This window comes from Dasypus novemcinctus, chromosome 10, assembly GCF_030445035.2.
Source record: "Dasypus novemcinctus isolate mDasNov1 chromosome 10, mDasNov1.1.hap2, whole genome shotgun sequence".
NCBI classification, from domain to species: Eukaryota; Metazoa; Chordata; class Mammalia; order Cingulata; family Dasypodidae; genus Dasypus; species Dasypus novemcinctus.
In genome coordinates, this window is record NC_080682.1 from 60,095,418 (window position 1) to 60,116,646 (window position 21,229).

A 21,229-nucleotide genomic window follows, 5' to 3' on the forward strand; every position below is an offset into this window, starting at 1 on the left:
GATGTTTGGTGCAGGTAGCTTTGCTCTAATTGTGGTCTGTGGAAGCACTGGTTGGGAGGCCCAATATTAGAGTTATTGTACGGAATTCCAGTACATTACATGAAGGCATCTTTAATGATCAGACTTATCGGCAGAGTTCTTGGGAAGGAAGGATCCTGGGATATGACTTGTATAATGTGTTCTCAGTAACCACAGGTTTGCCTTCTCCTCACAGCCCCCAGTCCCCAGCCAGACCTCCTCGTACTCCTGCATGCTGCCCACCAGCCCGTCCGTGAACGGGCGGAGTTATGATACCTACACTCCCCCGCATATGCAGACACACATGAACAGTCAGCCAATGGGCACCTCTGGTACCACTTCAACAGGTGAGATGCTACTCTCCGTAGGGTGCACAGAGACAGCCTTACAGCTTTTTTAGCCAGGAGGATCTGTTCTCTTCACTCAAAGTCAACCTAGAGAATCCCAAAGGTGTAGTGTGAGGTTGTGTTTAACTCTTTGTTGCCCAATTCTCTGGGGAAAATGGATTGAAAAGCGCCATTCAGGCAAGCTAATTAATAACTTGATACCACATATATACACAGTTATTTTTTTCCTGAATTTGGTCACAGAAGTTGTATATAAAGACAAGGTGTGAGACTGTAAGTTTTCTGAGGGCAAGTTATTAGCTAAACCTTGTAAATGAGGTCCTACCTCGCTCCTCTGTGCCTTTTGCTCAAATTGAAGAAGTGCCACATTGGTTTTCCAGAGAGAGTTTTATTGTTAAAGTTCCAGACACACAAACAAATGAAGGGTGTTTTCTATTCTTTTTTGGTGGGGGACTTGGGATTCAATAAGTATATGTGAGCAGTATGCAGTCTAGTTTCTGAAGGTGTGAATTTGATTTGTAACAACTGAAATATTTTTATTTTTAAAAATAGTTAAAATATTCGAAAGGATTAGATTTTTTTAATCTAAAAATTTGTACTCCATGCCTATCTCTTGAAGGGAATATCTACATGGCTATTTCTTTCATTCACTTCTAGGCCTCATTTCCCCTGGTGTGTCAGTTCCAGTTCAAGTTCCTGGAAGTGAACCTGATATGTCTCAATATTGGCCAAGATTACAGTAAAAAAAAAAAAAAGGAAATATCATATTAATTCAGTCAGTGACTCTGTGGACACAACAGCTGGGTGTTCAGGAAGGAAAGAAAAATGGCTATTAGAAGCACTTCAGTTTTGCAACTGTGTCCTGTATTGTACCACTGGGGAATGGACCTTTGTATACAGAAGGAGCGATATCAGTTGGAACAAATCTTCATTTTGGTATCCAAACTTTTATTCATTTTGGTGTATTATTTGTAAATGGGCATTTGTATGTTATAATGAAAAAAGAACAATGTAGACTGGATGGCTGTTTGATCTGTGTTGGTCATGAAGTTGTTTAAAAAAAAAAAGAAAACTATGATCAACAAACTTTGCCATGAATCGAAGAGTTTTATCAAGATATATCGAATACTTCTACCCATCTGTTCATAGTTTATGGACTGATGTTCCAAGTTTTTATAATTTCTTTGCATATAATTAAACCTGGAACAACATGCACTAGATTTATGTAAGAAATATGTTGGTTTTCCAAAGGTTGTTAACAGATGAAGTTTATGTGCAAAAAAGGTTAAGAAATAAATTCAAGAAGGAAACAAGTTGATAGCTAATGGTAGATTGTGTCTTCGATATAATCCAATTTGTTTTATGTCAACATGTAAGTATTTGTCTTCCCTAGAAATCCTCAGAATGATTTCTATAATAAAGTTAATTTCATTTATATTTGACAAGAATATTCTATAGATGTTTTATACACACTTTCTTGCAATCATATTTTTCTTTTTTGGCCAGCAAAAATTAATTGTTCTTAGATATAGTTGTATTACTGTTCACAGTCCAATCATTTTGTGCATCTAGAATTCATTCCTAATCAATTAAAAGTGCTTGCAAGAGTTTTAAACTTAAGTGTTTTGAAGTTGTTCACAACTACATATCAAAATTAATCATTGTTGATTGTAAAAACCATGCCAAAGTCTTTGTATTTCCTTTATTATACTACTTTCTTTTTAACCTTATAATGTGGTGTTGCAAATTTTGTTTCCATGTTAGATTAACATTCTAAACCTACGGTTACTTTCCATATGTACTCTTTTTATTTAAACCCTGAAGATTCTTAATGAAATAATTCTTATCCATATCATAAATCAGAAATATGGTAGAGAAAGAAGCCCACTTAAGGTATTTGTAGATCTGTGCCCATTTATACTCATACAAAGTGGTAACATTTCCCACAGTTAGCCATGTAATTCAAAAGCTCAACGTCTAGAAATAATTAAAAAATGCAACAAGCTATTAAATAGGAATTGTCTTTTGAATTACGGCTGGCATTTTCAATCTGGGCAGATTTCCATTGTCAGCCTATTTCAACAGTGATTTCACTGAAGTATATTCAAAAGTAGATTTCTTACACAAGACTCTGAAAGCTGTTGCCTTTCTCAAATAGGCCGTCTCCTTTTTCTGGCTCCCTCCCCTTTGCACAAGAGGCATCATTTCCCATTGAACCACTACAGCTGTTCCCATTTGAATCTTGCTTTCTGTGTGGTTGTGGATGGTTGGAGGGTGGAGGGGGGGATGCTGCATGTCAAGGAATAATGAGCACAGACACATCAACAGACAACAACAAAGCGGACTGTGACTGGCCGGTGGGAGTTAAAGGCCTTCAGTCACTGGCAGTTTAAGCCAAACATTCCCAAATCTATGAAGCAGGGCCCATTGTCGGTCAGTTGTTATTTGCAATGAAGCACAGATCTGATCATGTTTAAAGTGGCAGCACGCAGGGCAGGAGTCCTTGAGCTCAAGCAAAGGATAGAAAAAAAAAATAAGCCTTTGTTGGGTGAAAAAGGGCCTGAGACTTTTATTTCTGTCTGTGTCGTTCAACATATAAGTCAATATAGATAAGTTTTCTTTTGCCAACTTCATTTAAAAGCTGGGAATTCTGGCAGTGTGGATTAAATGCTTGCACATGCAGAAACCTCTGGGGACAAAAAAATATACTCCACTGAATTGTACTCTGCTCTTTTTTTTTTAAATCCCCAAATGATCAGAAATATAAAAAATTGGAGGATTTCAAAACAACCTTTTAGTTCACTCTTTACTGTTTTTTAATTACTTGTGAACAGATAATTGTGATTCATCTAAGCCTGCTATACATTAATCATTTTATCCTACCACATTTAGAGATACCTAAGTTGACTGCAGTTTTTATACATGTACGTGTCATTTTATTCAGTGTCTGCCTGTACTGCATACTTGCATACCTCTGTAATGGAGTGTACACATACATACACTGATGGTACAGTTGCCCATGCAGATATTTCTACCTCCTGACATTTTGCAGGTTGCCTTCCCTGAGGGACGTGTACTGAGGGGACTGTCAGAGAAAGGCTGTGTGAATCGGAGTATGTGCTGAAGCTGCTGGCTGGCTCTCTTCTTCCCTGCAAGAAGGGACAGTTTCCAACTGGCTATCCTTTGGGCCACGGTCGGGAAGCCAGTCCTGGCCCACAGCTCTGTTGTGTAGTGAGGATAGACCTGGAGAACTGGGTGTGGCACACTGGGTGCAGGAACTGGGGGTGGGAGAAGGGGCCTGCTGTGGGAGCTGAGGTTCTTTATGTTTGAACTTGGGCACACACATGTGTCCTGAGGGTCAGGGTTGCCAGGGCCCAGCCTGGTTTAGTCCGAAGAAGCCAGCATGCTGAACTGCAGAAGCCCTCTGGTCCTATAGAGTGGAGCGGCTCCCTTGCCTTCTGCCCTCAGCCTGGAGAGATGAGCTGTCCTTCTTAACAGAGCTCTAGGCGTGGCAGGCACTGTTTGGTAGAAGTGCCTAGGATTGGCCTTTTACTCATTATTGAAGTTATTTATTTTTGTTTATTTATTTACTAAGTATATTTATATATTTATCAGTGAGAACTTGGCAGGGGTGTTTTGGTACCATCTTCCAGGATGGAGGCTATCTATATGTGAACGTTCTCAGTAGAACCACAGGACTATCAGCTTGTAATTTTTTCTCCAGATTTGACTGACTTAGGGATACCAGGTGAACAGAATTAGAGCTGAATGTGTAATAAGCATTCAAATTAATCTCAGAGAAAATGCTTTTGACCACAATGACTTTCCAGAATATATATATTTTTTTCTTAAGCTATGCCTACTCTTAAATGGTAAACAATTGGCTTCATGGTATGGCTAATTTAATAATTTCTTCCTACTTTTATCATAATTAGGTTTCCTAAGATTCATTTATACAGTATTATTTTAAGACTCAGCTTTGATCTCTGAATGTTTGTCATCTTAAGGATGGTGTCTATATTCTGCTGTCATTCTGTTCTTGGCCTTAATGTTAACAAGATTTTTTTTTTAAAAAGGCTTTTCTTTTCTGTATAATAAGTTTGGCTCACCATGGCCAAACACCTATTATTCCCTTTTCTGTTTCTCAGGAATAAATCTCATCTGCCTCTTTGCCTTGGTCCTGAATGACTTAACTGCTTCGCTTTAAAGTTCAAAGTGTAAGTACTTAGGGGAGCATTGCTTAAATTTGATGCTGTTGATGGTGACTGTCCTCGGAAAGCAGTAACACTGATGTCTTAGAAATGACATTAATAATGGGCTTAAACAAATGAATGGGATTGCCCCCCTTCCCTTTTGTATGAGTACGTGTGAGTCTGATTCTTTAAAATTGAAAGATAGACAGGGAATTGACTGCAGAATGTTGCTTCCTTTTGAAGTACTTTTAGTTCATCTAGTGTTGAAGATCCTGGAGGAGGAGATAAAGAAAAAATGGAAGAGAGGAAGAGAGAAGTGGCAATTGTTTTGTGGCTACTAAAAAGGAATTCAGAAGGCCTTAGAACACCAGCACCTGGGCAATCTGTAATAGTCAAAACGTTTTACGCACATTAAAGAAAGGCAAATCTAGCATAAGAAATGAACACCATATATGTGGGTTTTGAAGTTCATATACCAGAAACATTTAAAAGATATGAGGACATTTCAGAAACTATGTTTGACATTGTTCTTAAGTATTTAAATCTTTGAGTTAAGTTGGTAATTTAATAAAAATCTGTTGAGAGTAATTACATAATGTACCCAAATGGTATGTATACTTACAGTAATATTAATGAGGACCAATAAATTTATGTATTAACTCCTTAGCATAACAGATAATGAATAATGTTTCTTGAAGACAGGAAAGCACATATTTGGGATGGGTTTTTATTTTAGGGGGAAAAAAAAATATATATATATATATATATAAAATCCCTCTCCAGTTAGCTTATTTTTACAAAGCCTGCATACTGAGTCAGAAAAACAAAACACTTAGATCTGATTTTTGGAAAGCCCAGGAAGTCCTACTGTTTAAAAATGTACTTTCACTGAGTTAGAAAAGTTTCTTTTATATTTAAAATAAGGGCAAATATGCATTCAATTTTTATAGTCTTTATCTATTTTCAAAGCATATATTAACTAGTAATGGCCTGTTAATTTTATAGATCTGGTCCAGGGTAGTAAATCAATGACCTATTCAGTATTTTGACAAGCAATTTACATACTTGATGATCTCACATTTCCTTTTCAGAGTTAAATGCTATGTAATTGTTCTGTTGTGTGTTTGTATAAAATGAATCACAACACGGTAAGAAAAAGGTTAGCATTATTAAAATAATAACCTGACTAAAATATTCATTTGAATTTATTCAAATTGCTCATAATGCTTTCAAAAGACAAAGCTTTTGTGGAGATCTGCACATTATTTATCATCTATGGACTAAATTGATTTTTTGAAGTTGCTTTAAATTTTAAAAACACCTTTGCTTAATATAAAAGCTCTTTAATTTTAACTGACAGATCAATTTGGAAACTTTATTTTGAAAGGAAAATGGGGAAGAATTTGTCTTTAGAATTAAAAGAACTGGAAAAAAAAAGCACAAAAAAACCAGACATTCTAAAAAAACAGAAGAACCTGATTTTTAGTACTGATAAAATAGCAGGTGAAAAAATAGTTGTCTTTTTGATTTTGATCACAAAAAGTAAACTGGTAGTGACAGGGTATGATGGAGAGATTTGACATTCTGGCAAATCACTGTCATTGATTCAATTATTCTAATTCTGAATAAAAGCTGTATACAGTATGTGTTTATGCTACAGTGGCTTTTTTTTTTTTAAAGTAACTGACATTCTTCATATTGGTTAGACAGTTTAAAAAACCTCGTCTTTGTTTTCTACAATGTTGTCAAAAACAAAGTATAATTTGTTGTATATTAAAAACAAACTGCTTAAAAATGCTAGTTATAACTGCATAAAAATATTCTAGCAAATTTGAAAATGTATTTTGGAAATTTGGGTTCTTCCAAATCATGTTAAACAGCTTTTAAAAATTGAGACTCTCCTTAGATATGCAAGTTACTTTTTAAGTTTCACTTGTCAAAAGCTTTGAAAATATGGAGCTATTATTCAAAATGCTAGTGTTTTATATGAAAACTAGTTTACTGTGCTGTACCTTCCAAGACATGTTTTTGTAGTTAGGAATTTACATAACCAACCAATGTTCATAATTAACAAAAGGTTTACCTGATGTAGTATAAATCTGAGTTAGTTTCATTTTTCCATTTTATCTCAGACCTATGTTCTAAAAAATTATCTCACCAAGCTTTAATATCTGTTTTTCTTCTGGCATCCTAGAATTAATGTAGCTGTCTGTTTGAATTTCAGTCCTGAATTATGTCTGTTGACATAATTTCATAGTGCTGACTTCCAATTGTTTTGGATTACTAAACAGAAGACCATCAGTTCCTTTTTCTATGCTTTCTATCACTCAAGTTCTTTAAGGCAGACTAATTATCTTTAATGAAGTCTTAATCCAAAAATATTATTTTGTCTTAGTCAATTTAATAGCAGGATGCATAAATGCAAATTCATTTTAGTTTTCATATAGTAAACATATTTTTCATTTTAAAAAACAGCATTTTTGGTGGCAAGTGACTTTTTCAGAAATAAAGAGAAAATATGTTTTTCATATAAAATTTTGAATTTATGTTTATATGCTACCTTCTATAACATGTACTTTACTGTGCTAAGTGCTTTAGAATGGTTACTCTAATGACCACTGTAAAGCATCTTGTATTTTTAATACTTTAGTTGCGTTTATTTAAAAAATAAAATTATATATTTTCTCCAAATATAGCATAAAATAAAATTTTAAAGGGAAAGTATTTTTGCCGTGCTATTTCAGTATAAAAAATTGGTTAAAAAACTGAACGACGGTAGCCCCATTTTGCAATCTGTGTTTTTCAAGGATTGGAGGGTCAAATCGTTAAGAAAAATATTTACATAAGCTATTAGCAGTCATAATTAGAGTGTCATATAATTCTGCATGCAAGGACTAAGGAGGAATTGCTAGAAGTCCAGGTGCTTCTTGCCTCCGGCCATCATGCCACAGCCTGGGCCCAGCAATTTGGCGGATTCTGCCAGATCCTGTTTGCTGGAGCGGCTCACTGTGTCTGACAAGTCTGGAGGCAGATGCAGTCGCTATGGCAGAAGATTTCAGGAGAGGAAAGAAAAAGAAAGAAAAAAAAATTAATTTTGCTTTTACCACCATATTTCAGAATATAATATTATTCTCTGTTGATCAGCATTTAGTCTTGCATATAAAATTCCTGCTAAAACAATTCTTCAGACTGAAGCCCAATATAACCATATCCCATTTCTACTAGATTTTACAAATTGTAGCCATTGCAGAAACTAGATCAAGACTCTTGTGGAACATTTTCTGGGTCTAAACCTACATGTATTAGGATTTTTCTAATTTAAGTAGCAATGAAAACATGTAAGCACACAAATAGAAGCATAATTGCAAAAATGTTACATAAATAATGGCAGGGTTGTTTTTTGGCTTTGTTTTGTTTTTGCCAGGGCTCCAAAATGCTATTTTTCAATCTATTGTAGCTTTTCAGCAACTATGGATTCCCACAAATGCTCATTTCCCTTTATCTATTAAGTTGACCTGATGATTCTATTTCAAGGCTACAATTTCTCTAGTTTACAATTTTCATAGAAATACTGGCATAATGAAAATAAATCACAGGGTCAATATTTTTCATATGCTCAGGTAAGTCAGCTGTATCTGTTATAGGTCTTAGTAGGTTTGTTTCTATGATAATGTTGTGTCATGTTTTCAAAAATATAGTGTTGCTTTGAACATGTCTCACTCCAATTGTTTTTCTGCAGATACAGCTTTTTATAGAACAGTTACTGTAATTAGGGATAAATATCCATATTTCAAAAGAGGTTTTTCAGTTTTCAAAAGGATCTCTATCACATACCTTTAAATATCAGTACTCCTTGCCCATATGGTTTGTTTCATTATATCCAGACTTAGAGGAACATATCTATTGTGAGGGACAAAGGGGTATGGGAGGCTGAAGATAAGGCAGGATGGGGCCCTATACTGATGACCAACCAAAATTCCCTAGAGGTGAACTGACATGGAGACAACCCATTTGAAATCCTTCATTTGAAAAGCCCCCTTAGATATGGAAAGAAAAAAAGATGAAAAAGGATAGAACCATTTTTTCTGGTCAAAATATTGTGGTCCACAGGCATATGTTCCAGTCAGTTTCTTTCCTGATGAAAGGCCTATTTACTATTATATAATCACAAGCTATGTGCAAAAGATCAAAACATTTAAAATAATTTATGAAAATATTCTCTCTCTTTTTAAAAGATTTACTTATTTTACATCCCACCCCCCCATGGTTTTCTTGTCTGTCTGCTCATTGATTGCTCGCCTTCTCCAGGAGGTGCCGGAAACCAGATCCACATCGGAGTGAATGCTGATTCACCTCCCACATCGGAGGTGAATGCCCAACAGCCTGAGCCACATCTGCTTCCTGAAAATATTCTTTTTTGATTTGAGACTTGCCTATACCTATTTGTTAATACAAACAGATCTAGGATGAAAGACACTGTTACATAAATACAACAAAGATGTCAGAAAGGTCAAGAAAAACTGTAATAGTCATACAGCAATAGTAATATTCATTTGTATCCTTAGCACCCAACCTGCCACATTATAAGTAATTAATTGTATATTTCTTGGATAAAAAAGCTCAAATGAAGACATGCTTATTTCCTTGTTTTAAACAATTCTTTCATTTCATTACAGCCTAGATTGTACCAGAAAGGATTTCAGGTAGAAATGAAAGCAATGAAAGGCTCAGGAATCCTAAAAGGCAGGCATAACTCTAAAGTTTGAGATTACAAATGCTTTGGTAGTGTTAGCTCTATAAATGTCTGTGGGAGAAGCTGGAGGGAAAAGATCTTTGTATGTTTGAGTTTTAGTGTTTCTTTAAGGTTTTGTAGTAATAGCTAATGAGCAAAGGAAAAATGACTAGGATACATGCATGATCTGAAAGCTATATGAAACAAAGGAAATTAAACTAAAAAACATGTGGGTATGCATACTTTTGGTCAGGATCTCACAAAGATGATGTCAGATGGTGATTAGGCTATTCAGGAAATCAACTGAAGTCAACAAATATTTAGAATCTACTCAAAGCAAGGCATTCTGAAAGGACACGTGAACAGAGTATCTTCTACACTCCTGGTTTCCTTAAATCCAGTAACATACTTTGAGCAAGCACTTCAAGTTATAGATCCAAGAAAGGCAGAGACAAAGCAGAAATCATGGTGGCGGAAGGGAGCAGGAAAAATGTCATGGAGATGGGATCTGAGTTAGGTCTTAAGTAATAACCGGATTCTGACATATAGAAATGGTGATTTGCTTAACAGTAGAACTAATATATCTTTAAGATTACAGGATGCATTTAGCTGTTCCAATAACCTAAATGAAGTAACTAGTATAGTTTCTTGAGAACTAGCATAATACAAATGATTTTAGGAACTTACCTAATTGTGAATGGCTAAAAATTTCTCTTCCTCAAGCCAATGAGAGTGAGCCAGGTGACTAAAAGCCTTCACAGCTAAAAGTAGCTAAATGTGACATTGTGATGTGTTTGGAAGGTTAATGACTTTGAAGAAAAATTAAACATTCGTACACAACTTCTGAGCATAAAAATTTGGGTGATATGATGAAATGCTTCTAACCAAATACTACATTGTAAAAACTAGTTGCATACTTACGCCCTTTGCATAAGCCCAAGGATGACTCTTTCGGACATCCGTGAATCTATGTATGATTCTGCCTGCCTTTGTTGAATATTACTTGAACAAGCTGACTATACTATGCAGTCTAAATTCTCAAGCAGTTGGGTTTTGTTTTCTTCCTTTCTTTCTGTGCCTCCCCCTGTGCACTATGTCAGTGCGATGTGAAGCAGCGAGGAAGAACGAGAGATCAGGTTCCAGGCTTGCCAGGTGTTTCAGGGACTGTTCCTTTGAGGCCCCAAAGCATTCACACACTTGACATGTAAATGTTCAGATGCTGCTGTACCCCAGATCTGTCTTCTGAAAAAATATGTTGTAGGATACTCTGCATAACATGGTGACCTCCTTTAGACTAACATGGCAAGGCTATAGTTATATAAACTTTTAGGCCTTGCGGTTTCACTGAGTAATGGTTTAAATAAAACTCGTACTGTTTAAAAAATACTATTTCCAACCTTGCAAACAAAATAAAGGTATTCATCTTTTTCATTGAACACGTGGGGGTTTTGAGGCCAGGGTCAAAAGCAAGAAAACACCTATATCTTGACCTGAAATGTAGATATATTTTTCCACCTGATTTTCTTTTCCCAGATTCTGGCAGAAAGGGGCTATGCTGCCAGGCTTTTTTTTACATTAATACCTTATCTAAAATGACGATTTCTATGTAGGCAAAGGGAGCTGGGAAAGGTGTGAGAATTCTGAAGGCTTCCGCCTAGGCCTAGGTGATTTGTAGAAATCTCACTGGATTAATGAGACCCTTTTCCCCAACCCTGCAATTTGGGAAACTACTCTGGCTGATTGGGGGGCCTCTGCCAAAAGGCACCCTTAGACCCAGAGGAAGCAGCAACAGAAGTTATTTGTTCTGAGGCTCCATAGTATACCAAACAGAGTCAGACTTTGGGATTCTTTTCCCTCTGCCTAGCTTCTCGGTCTCTGTTGGAAATTAGCAGTGGATTTAAGAGGGCTGTGGCCACTATCTATGCTTTGCTCCTTCTTTAGTCAGCAACTAAACTGATCCTATAGACACACAGGACTGAATTTCCTGGCTCAACAACAGTTCCCTTCCTAATTCCTTTTTTCTCAGCTTGCCAGACCTATGCTCAGCACTCACAGTTCCCAGACAGAAGGGGCAAGATAATGAATCTACATTACACCTGTATTTGAGACAAATTGCAGGTAAATACCCATTAAAATAAGTTTAATCCATTTATATTTTTCATATTTTGCTAAGACCAAACCTCCAGGCACTGTTTGTTTTCTGAAAACAATTGATATAAAATATTTGAACTCTTAGCAGATGAATGAGGATTTGTTTTAATCCTTCTAAAATTTCTGACATTTACTGAAAAGTCACAATATTTATTGCTCAGAGTGACACCGATTATTAATTACTTCAAAATACTTTAAATAGACTCTTTTCCTTTTTTTCTTTAAAACATAGCCAGTTTAAATGTACATCATAAATACTGTAAAACACATAAGTACTATACTGATCCCTTCATAGAGGCAGTCAGGGCTTGCTGAAACTCTGCCTCCAGAATTGGAGTTGGAGGCAGAGGGAGTCTTACAGCTGACTCTCACTTATTTTCAGTGTGACCTTGGACAAGTCAATTCTTCTCTGGAAGCCTGAGTGTCCTCACCTATCACGGGGGGTGGGGTGGGGGTGGGGGTGGGCGGAGTAAGTCTCATCTCACAAGACTGCTGAGAGGATCAAATAACATGTAGAAGTGTTTTGGGAAATACCATGTATTACATTGATTTCTTTATGCCCCTTCTTACTCCAAAAAGGGATCTGAGGTGGCTCATAAAAATACCTATAGTAGGACAATTAAAAAATAAGTGAGTTTATTAGAACAGAAATGACTCTACAAATATAATGAACTATACACACAATTATAAGCAACAACAGAATAGCAGACTTAGCCACCAGGATAAGTCAGTTAGCTAGCATTTGAATAATCACTACACATTGTTCTCTATTGAGGTTCCTCAGTAAATACAAAGGAAACTGCAATCACAGCCCCTGTTTCTGGGAAGATTTGTGAAAATCTAAGGAATTTCCCTGATACTTGTAGTGAAAATGGGGCATGCCAGATATGCTTTTGGGCCAGTCTAAATAAGCCTGGCTGTATTAAGGTGGCTACTTGATAAATGTTTACAAATGAGTAAGAAAGTGTTTAAAAATCTATTATTATGGAAGAAATAGCCAAAAAATATTGGCATACAACTAGAAGTCTGCTACAGGGTATGTGAGAAGGACCATGGCAAAACAATCGCCATCCAGAAGCATTCACTCAGTATGTGAGCTACAGCTGACTGCTAGGGACTCCATTCTCCATCTTAGTTTCTGACCAAGGAAATGCAGACCTGATGCCCACCTCATACAGGGGTGAGGGGGGACTGGAGTGGGGAGGGTGCAGCTAAAGAAAAGTGTTGGGAGCCTTTCTTGGTTTGGGCATCAAAGGAGACATGGTTCCCTTTACTTCGGGGATTTCATTCCAGAGGCAGGGGGAGGAGGTAAGAGGGAAGGACACAGATGAAGTAGGCTTGTGATATAGTCATCATCAAGAATTGCTATTATTTCTTCACAGGATTGCAGAGTGTTGTCTCAATTTGTAGGAAACCACTATTATGTGCTATTCTGTAATTATTACATTTTTAACATCCTTATATTTTGTGGTTATTATTCTGTAATATTACATTGCAATTATTATATATATTTGGTTAAAATTTTGCAATATGTAAGAAGCACGTGCCTAATTTTGGTGAATTTATATTATTCGTATATATGAATAGGATGGTAAGTATACATTTGGTAGTAGACAAATATTTCTGGAAAAAATTCTGCCAAACATGGTCAAATTTTTGTTTTTAGTTTTTTTGTCCTTAAGGTCCAATTCATTATCAGGGTTTAAGATTAAAATTGTTTTACTGAATGCCATAATCATACTATATCCTTTGAACTGAAACAAAATTTCATTTGGTTCTTCCTGATGATTGAAAATTAAACACAGTTTCAGAGCTGGAATGCACCACATTGGGTGTCCATTGAAAAATGCTCAGGTGAGCAATTATTCTGTCAATCATAACTGACAATATTATTGTCTTGCCTCCAAACTCACCTCTCTGAAAGCAGATTGCATAAAACTCACTTGCATAAACAATAAAGTGTGATTTGTGAAAAGGCGTGTGTCTGTGGTAGAGTTTGCTATTTTACTCCCAATATCTATTCTCCTCCTTTACAACTAGTAATAGAATCCTGGAATACTGGGTGTGGTCATGGCTCCCAGAATAAGGGCCACATTTCCCAGCTTCCCTTGTCAATAGATGATGCCAAATGACTAAGTCCTAGTCACTTCATAAGTACTAGGATTGACTTTAGGGTCAGATCCTTAAAGAGGGGTGCCATTTATTCCCCCTTTCTATTACTATTGTTATTATACCACAGCAAGAGGGACCCCTGCTCTGGGCTCTGATCTTCCATTCCTTTGGCTATGTCTTTCCCAAAGGGGTAAAGAATCCCAGGGCTAAGGGGATATGATCATCTAGAGTCTGTGCCTTCCTTTCTAGAACATACTCTGGCTTCTCTGAATCTCAGAATTCCATGCCCAAATGGTCACAAAGACTACACAAGTCTCTTGTGTAGTTGTGTAGTCTCTTGTGTTATCTGTGTGTGTACCCTGGTGCCCAAGGAGTAGCCAAAGGATGGCTGTTTCTAGAGTATGGACAGAGTTTGGAGTACAGGCTGGGTGTCCATAAGCATTATATGTCAGGCCTCCTTCATGTGGGAAGGAGGTGGGGGGTAGAGGTGGTAGGGAGGTAAGAGAAAAGAGGTGGATGTTAGGCCAATTCCCCCTATGTCTCCATGTTCTAGAGTGGAACCCTGATCCTAAATTTAAACTTGGCTTTCCAGGAAGGTATATTTGTGAAGGAAGGAAGATAAAGTATATTTAATGGTTTGTTGGCCTGAAAAAAATATGTAATCTTTTATTTGTATTCTCACTGTAGACTCCACAAATGTTGGGATGAGCCTAACTTCCCTCTTCCCACTTGGTGAAATGTAGATGTGAAGGTGGGTGCTGAAGTAGTCACCCTGGACCACAAGATAGACTCTATGGGCTGTAGAGGGCATAGCATAACAAAAAAATGATAGAAGAGGGTCACCTGACCCATTTAGCCACCAAAAGCACCCTGGGTCACCTAATTAGGCTTTTATGTGAGAGAGACATAAACTTCTAAATTTTGGATTCTGTAGTAACAGTTTAACACATATCTTGTTCATATAGAACTTGGTAATGACAAATGGAGGACTCAAGCTCTATAACCAAAATATGTATTGGTTTAGAGGTTGGAAGGTGGCAGTGGGTCAATGTTGCAGGCTGAAAAGCCAGTGACCCTTGTTATGACTGTGATAATTGTGAGGTAACCTTATACCTCCCAAGTTAATAGCTCTAGGGGACAACATTGGAAAAAATTTAGAATATTGATGTCTTTAGTTGATTCTTGCCACTTTCAACAAAGTCATTTATAAAAGAGATGAACTCTGGCTAGTGATATAGAGCCTGCAGCTCTGTTGAAGGAGGTGCTCTACCTGTAGCCCACAATCTAAACTGATTGAAAGCTTAGTAATTTGGGGTCTCACAGGGTTGGAAAAACCCAGCTATACTTGCACATTGAAGCAGGCAACCTTTGCAGGAGATGTCTGTGACCCTAAGCCTTTGTTTTTATCCGGAGGTACAAGGGCCAGGGAATGAACCCAGGACACCTCGTATGTAGGAAGCTGGTACTCAACCACTGAGCCACATTGGCTTCCCTGAGTTGGTTTTCTCATTTGTTTTGCTTGTTGTTTTTTCAGGAGGCACCAGGAACCATACCTGGGACCTCTTATGTGGGAGGTGGGAGCTCAATTGCTTGAGTCACATTTGCTCTCCCCAAGCCATTAAGAGTCTGGCCAGGAAATGGGAGCCAGCTCAGAGACAAAGATCAGATTAAAGGGTGCTGCCTTCTTCTCACCCAAGTCTATTATTTTCAATAGTTTCTAACAAGATGAAAGAGAGGGATAAGGGTAGAATAAAGAGGCCAGAAAATAACCAGGAGCTGTGAAATGGCCTGCCAAGGCAGAGAGTTTTTGCAGTTTCTGGACAGTAGAATTTGATCATTATTTTGGACCAGCAATTGCAGTCATTTCCACACTTACCCCTGGATTCGGAATAAGGGTGTTCTGTGAATGGGAAGATGGCTGTACATGGACATTTGGGTTCCAAAGAGTTATAGACTATGGTAGAGACTGGTAACTATCCTCCAATATCTACCCTTCCCTTTTCCTGTAGTAATAGAACTTTTGAATTCATGGCCATCTTGAATAAAGACTTCATTTCTAAGCTTCTCTTGCAGCTAGTTATGGCCATGTGACCAAGTTCTGAAACCACAGGGAAAGACCAGAAGTGATGTTGCAACTTTAGGGTATTTGAATTGAATTTTAATTCAAACAGTCTGGCTTCAAAGTACACACTTGGGGAGAGGTAGACAACATGTAGGAAAACAGGAAAATAGGAAGAAGATAATATTGGATAGTGAGAAGTGCTCTTAAGGAAATAAATTATGGTTATAGGATGCTAACTGCAGGGTGCTACCTTTAGTTGGAAAAGGCCTTTCCGGATAGTACATTTGAGCTAATATCTGATTTTGAGAAGAGACCAGCTCTATGAAAACCTGGGAGAGAAGATCCAGGCAGAGGAAATAAAATATAAGAGCCCTAAGGTGGGAATAAGCTTGGCATGTTTGAAGGACAGAAAAAAAGTCAGCATGTCTGGAGAAGTCAAGCAGCAGGGGAGTGGCTATAAAGCGTGGCTTGGTAGGCAGGTGTCAGATCATAAATGACTTGGGCAGAAAGGTGATATAAAATAATTTCCATGAATACTAGGGCTATCTCACTCACATCTTAAACATGCATAGGGTATTTCAAATAATGGAAAACTGCAGTTGTAAAAATGCATATTGAATTAAAGACAGAATATCCCTAAAGGTGGTGTACATGGGCTGGCTGTTCTGCTTTCTTTCAATTCAGTAGAAACATTCTATCTATTAAGGGACCCTCTTATGGGCAGTGGTGGTTCTTAATCTCATGCCTGTCCAACAGGAGGATACCAAATAGAGGGGTTGGGCCCTGTATGAAATGTTGGTGGAGGAGAACTCTGGCAGTACTCTTTGTGGGGAAGGTTTGTTGAATGCAGTCCTGTTAAAATGTGAGTCAGAATCTTTTGGACTGCATAGTAATAAGAACTACACCATGTTTCAGCCTTAATATTCCTGAACTTTTGAGATTTAAAGATGTGGGAGAGTTAAGTTCTTTCCCCCCTTAATTTCATAAATTTATAGAGAACAAACTAGAAGACCATTCTTGGAGAACTTTGCTTAAAATGGGGTTGTTTACTTCAAAATAAAGACAATTTTTGTTCCTTTTCTTTCAGTTTCTCCTTTATTCTTCTGAACATTTTATTCCCATGTTTCAATATGAACAGGACTGACAAAAATAATTTAGGTAACAGTTGTACTTAAACTGTCACCTAAATTTGGAAAGCAAAAACATTGTGAAAGATGCTTTCCTCCTAATCTCCATTAGCCTCTTGTCTGGGATAAAGAAATGGAATGGGTAAATCTCACATGGCCACTACCATCCCATGATCCTCTGATTGTGCACCATTGCCTAAATAGGTCTCCTTGTATCTCCCCACCTGACTCCCTTTCATTTGTGCTTCCTTAATTATGTAGCAGGGCCTCTCACTCCAGCAACTGGGATCTAACTGCTGCTTAACCCAAGGCTTGTATGGCTCTGGAACACACAATACAGGCAGTGGCATATTCTCTAGAGTGTGTAGAATTTGAATTAAGCTTCGGCAGGGCTAGGCTTAGAGATGCTTGAGATCTAGGGTCTGCTGCTGCTATTGCCAGTAAATGGAAGCAGACAGGCATCTTTCTGTGGATAGATTGTTTTTTGGGTAGGATCCTCGAGTCTACTTCACCCAAATCCCCTTTTCTACCCGAGTTAAATGGGAAAACATTTTAGGAACAATAGTTGGGTACTATACTTCAGGTGGTGTAAGAATAGTAAGATACTTCAGGAACATACATTATTTTACATCTGAATATTGAACTGGAAGAAATAAACCCTTTTTTTAGAAATAAATTCAAACTACTAATTACATGACAATTCCCTTTTACCCCCTTTCTCTTTTCTTTAAAAGTATATTGAAACTAGTCCAGAGGTGGCAAAAAGTGACAATCTTTGCTTTTGTCTACCGGAATTCAAAGTAATGTTCACTTCTTACTACAACCTGAAACCTCCTATTCAGCAAACTGTGAGCAGATAAACGTGTGTGCAAACTCAGCTGATCCCTAAATCTTAAGAGATTTCTAGAACTAGAGCAGATCTACTATTTAATTTAGGGACTGGCAGAAATCTGACTGATACCTAGTTTATGGAATAGATGAATTCTAACTTTCAGCCTTGACAGCTTTTAATGAGCACTCCTCTTGGAAACATGGCAATCATTTATTTTTATATGGTAAGTATAGCATGTATATGAACATACATTGATTTCCTTTTGACTGTATGTGAATGAGTCCTGAGAGTATAATGGCCAATGTATTGCCTTGCATAATGCTCTACAGTGTATAGAGAACATTACTCTACAAAGCCCCGAGATGGGGTATGAGGATCTCTGTGGAAAGGCCAATGTAAAACATACTGACAGCATTAAATCTCTCAACTACTCTCTAGTTACTTTGAGACCTCCACATTTAAGGGTCTGCTAGTTGCTGGGTATGAAAAAAGAATTTTTAATGGGGCCAAATGTAGGTGTTTACAAGGGGCAATTGTTGTTTTTTTATTAGGAGCTGCCTTATGTTCAATAGTTGTATTTACTTTGTCAAGCTAGCCAGAATTAGAAAATCCCCATTGCTAGGCAGCCTAGAGCATCTGAGAAGTATTTCTGGGCATTCAGAACTGAAGCATGTGCTGCCCAGAGGCAGGTTTCATTACAGTGTGTTATTTAGTCCTCGTTCATCTCTCCCTACCCCCACACCCCTAGATAGGAGTGCTTCTATAACAGGAAATCGTGGTTACTTTATGTTGAAACATATTTACATGACTGAAACACGACAATTAACACATTTGTAAAGCTTGAGGGATAGGCACACTTTAATGGTTTTTGAAGCAGGCTGATTTCCTGGAGCTTTTAATCTTATTTTATTGTGTTCTGCATGCATGAACAAGTTCTTCTTTACTATAGGTATTTGACAAAGTCTACCTGGTATGAATGTGAATGAAAAGAAAATGACAGAAAATTAATTTTGCATTTTATCTTTGCCAAACCATTCCTAACTTCTTTCACCAGTTCAGTGTATATTGAGGGCTAAGCTATTATTTTTGACATGTTATGTTAGCTTTTATGCAAAATGATTTAGGTAGTATGTTTTTGGTTTGACAAAATGAAATGTGGTTTTCTCTATACCGATTGCATAAAAACTTTTCATAATGAACCAAAGTATCAATTACAATAATTCTTTACTCTTCATGGACAATAAAGGTACACTCTCCAGGTAGTATACATTTCACTTGTTCCAAACTTAAATGAACAAGATGGTGGTATTAAGTAGTATCTAATTAAGTGATACTGCATGTATGCCTATCTCTATGTATACACTTAGATACATACCCTTTAAAAAATTAATATTTGTTTCCTAGTGCTTAGGCTTTAACAGTACTGTCATTAATATTTTAATATCTTTTAAGTCTTTAATTAATTGTTGAAGTCTTGCAAAATTTAGAAAGAGTATCTTTAATATCAGAGTATTTTAAAAGGAAATGAAAACTTCCATTTTCCTTTTGATTTCTGAAAGCATGCTAACCCTTCAAATTTCCAACTGCAATTCTAAGAGTTTATGGCAAATTTACAAATTACACTGGTTTCAAATAGTCACCCAGTACATCTATTTCCTCCCTCCACAGACCTCTTCACTGATTTCTAAGACAGCTTGATGAAGGACAGACTGGGCAAAGCGAGAGCCCTCTCTCTAATGCCTTAGGGCAGTGATGGGGCGGCAAAAGACTGAACTCCCTAGTTGAGGGATACAGATTAGAGATGAGGACATAACTCCAAAGAGTAACTCTGCTGAAGTTACTGCACAGATAAGTATGCAGTGAATCAATTCAGTCTTAGGTAGAAAACCTCTCTATGAATAATGGGAAGTAAAGTTAAAGGAAATGATGCAAATAAAGCAGGAAAAAATACTGATGATCAGAAAAGAGCAAAATATTTGTGAGTATATAAATGACTATGCCTACTTTTAGGGGAATTTTGTTTGTTTTACTTGATCAAAATGCATGTTTCTTCAGAAATGTTAATAAGATATGGTTTAATTTCCATATGGATAATTTAGACGTAATTTTTTATAGATATTATATTCTATTCTTAGAATACTCATTTGCTTTTACTCGTGGAGGACTCCACCCCTGGCATTTAACTTTACCATTGAGCTAAATCTTTTTACAAGGAGGCCTGAGAGATCCTCAAAATGTAGAAGAACTAACAAACTTATATACTGAATTGGCTGAATCCTGCCTCAGGTTTTCTTTGTAACAAGAACAGCCACTCTGGTTCAAGTAGAAACCATGAAGTTTGCTGTCATTTCATTCAGGGTCTGCAGTTATGATATGGGAATGTGGCTTTTGGTATTTGTGAAATTACATTCCAAAATGAAAAAATGGAGGGAAATGATTTCTAATTGTTATGTAGAGTTAACACTCCAAGAATTAAAGATCTAAGTTGAATAAAATTACATATTTGTATATTTTTATTAGATTTCCTTAATATTATAAATACACATAAACATTTCTCTAGGCATTCAAAGCAAGGGAAAGCATGATTTGTGGAAAAAGACCATTAAATGGTCTCTAAAACCTACCAATATTGGTAAGTCACAATTTGACAAAGGATGATGAAAAACTGAGGATTTTCCTTTAAAAATATACCAAGTAGTAGTATTTTTTCCTTCTGCCTTTCATTATGATAGCTTATGTACTAAAGGAATATTAGCTGCTTTAAAATAAGTTAAAGCAAATATATCAAATAATTATTCAATTAAATATTTGTAAATCACAGAGTAAATTACAAACAAATAACAGTTCTCTTTCTAAATAAAAAATTGTAACAAGCACCTTCATTTTACCATTATATACTTATTTTTAGGTAACACTAATATTCCTAAGTATTACATACTAAATCTATTAGCTGGTTTGTATATTCTAAGTCTAGCTTAAATATTTTAGAACGATTTCTTTGAACAGAAACAAGAATTTGTACCTATATATATAAATACTTCACACAAAAGGATTATTATATTTTTAAGTCATGATGTTAAAAGCTATCTGAAAAGCTGTGGAAAAAAAATGGGAACATATTCCTTACTTCTAATCTAATGAAAGGCATTTACAATTTCTGTCAATTACAGGAATTCAGTAATACCCACACTTTATTTCAACTTAAAACAATTTGTGTTTATTTTATACTAATGAAGGTGCTGAATGAAAAACAAGTTCACAGATAGATACACGGTTAAACTGCAATAAGGACCAGTTTTAGTTACAGTAAATGTATCAGAAAATATATTTATTCTCTTCACTATATGTTTGTGGTTATTTTTCTCTTTTTTTCACTCAGAGGACTAATAAAATATGTTTCTAGGTTGGATTATTATGTAAAACAAAATTTGTATTTAAATGTATTACATTAATGTACACATTTTTGAGTCCCTACCAAATTTTCTTTTTTTCAAAAAATTAAGAACTCTTAAAAATTGATGAAGCACCACATAGGAAGAGTAACAATCACAGCTTATAAAACTGTAATACATGTGCTTTTCGTATTTATGTCCAATGCATTAAAGAGAATGAGGAATATACTTTTTTTTTTTTTTAAAAAAAAAGAAGTAAGGCT

The 21,229-nt window shown here is 36.4% G+C and overlaps 2 protein-coding genes across 8 annotated transcripts in view; one reads left to right on the top strand and one right to left on the bottom strand.

Moving 5' to 3' along the window:
- Positions 1 to 2,098, top strand: part of PAX6 (paired box 6) — a 28,905-nt gene extending 26,807 nt beyond the window's left edge. For all 7 annotated transcript variants that reach the window (XM_004446880.5, XM_004446881.5, XM_071218128.1 and 4 more), the window contains 2 exons: positions 215 to 365; positions 1,023 to 2,098. In XM_004446880.5, the coding sequence (XP_004446937.1) occupies positions 215 to 365; positions 1,023 to 1,108 (237 nt within the window). In that variant the 3' untranslated portion in view covers positions 1,109 to 2,098. The remainder of the gene's footprint in view (positions 1 to 214; positions 366 to 1,022) is intronic.
- Positions 2,099 to 4,986: 2,888 nt separating this feature from the next.
- Positions 4,987 to 21,229, bottom strand: part of ELP4 (elongator acetyltransferase complex subunit 4) — a 287,779-nt gene continuing 271,536 nt past the window's right edge. The window contains exon 10 of the mRNA XM_004446878.4: positions 4,987 to 7,598. Coding sequence (XP_004446935.1) covers positions 7,467 to 7,598 — 132 coding nt within the window. The 3' untranslated portion in view covers positions 4,987 to 7,466. The remainder of the gene's footprint in view (positions 7,599 to 21,229) is intronic.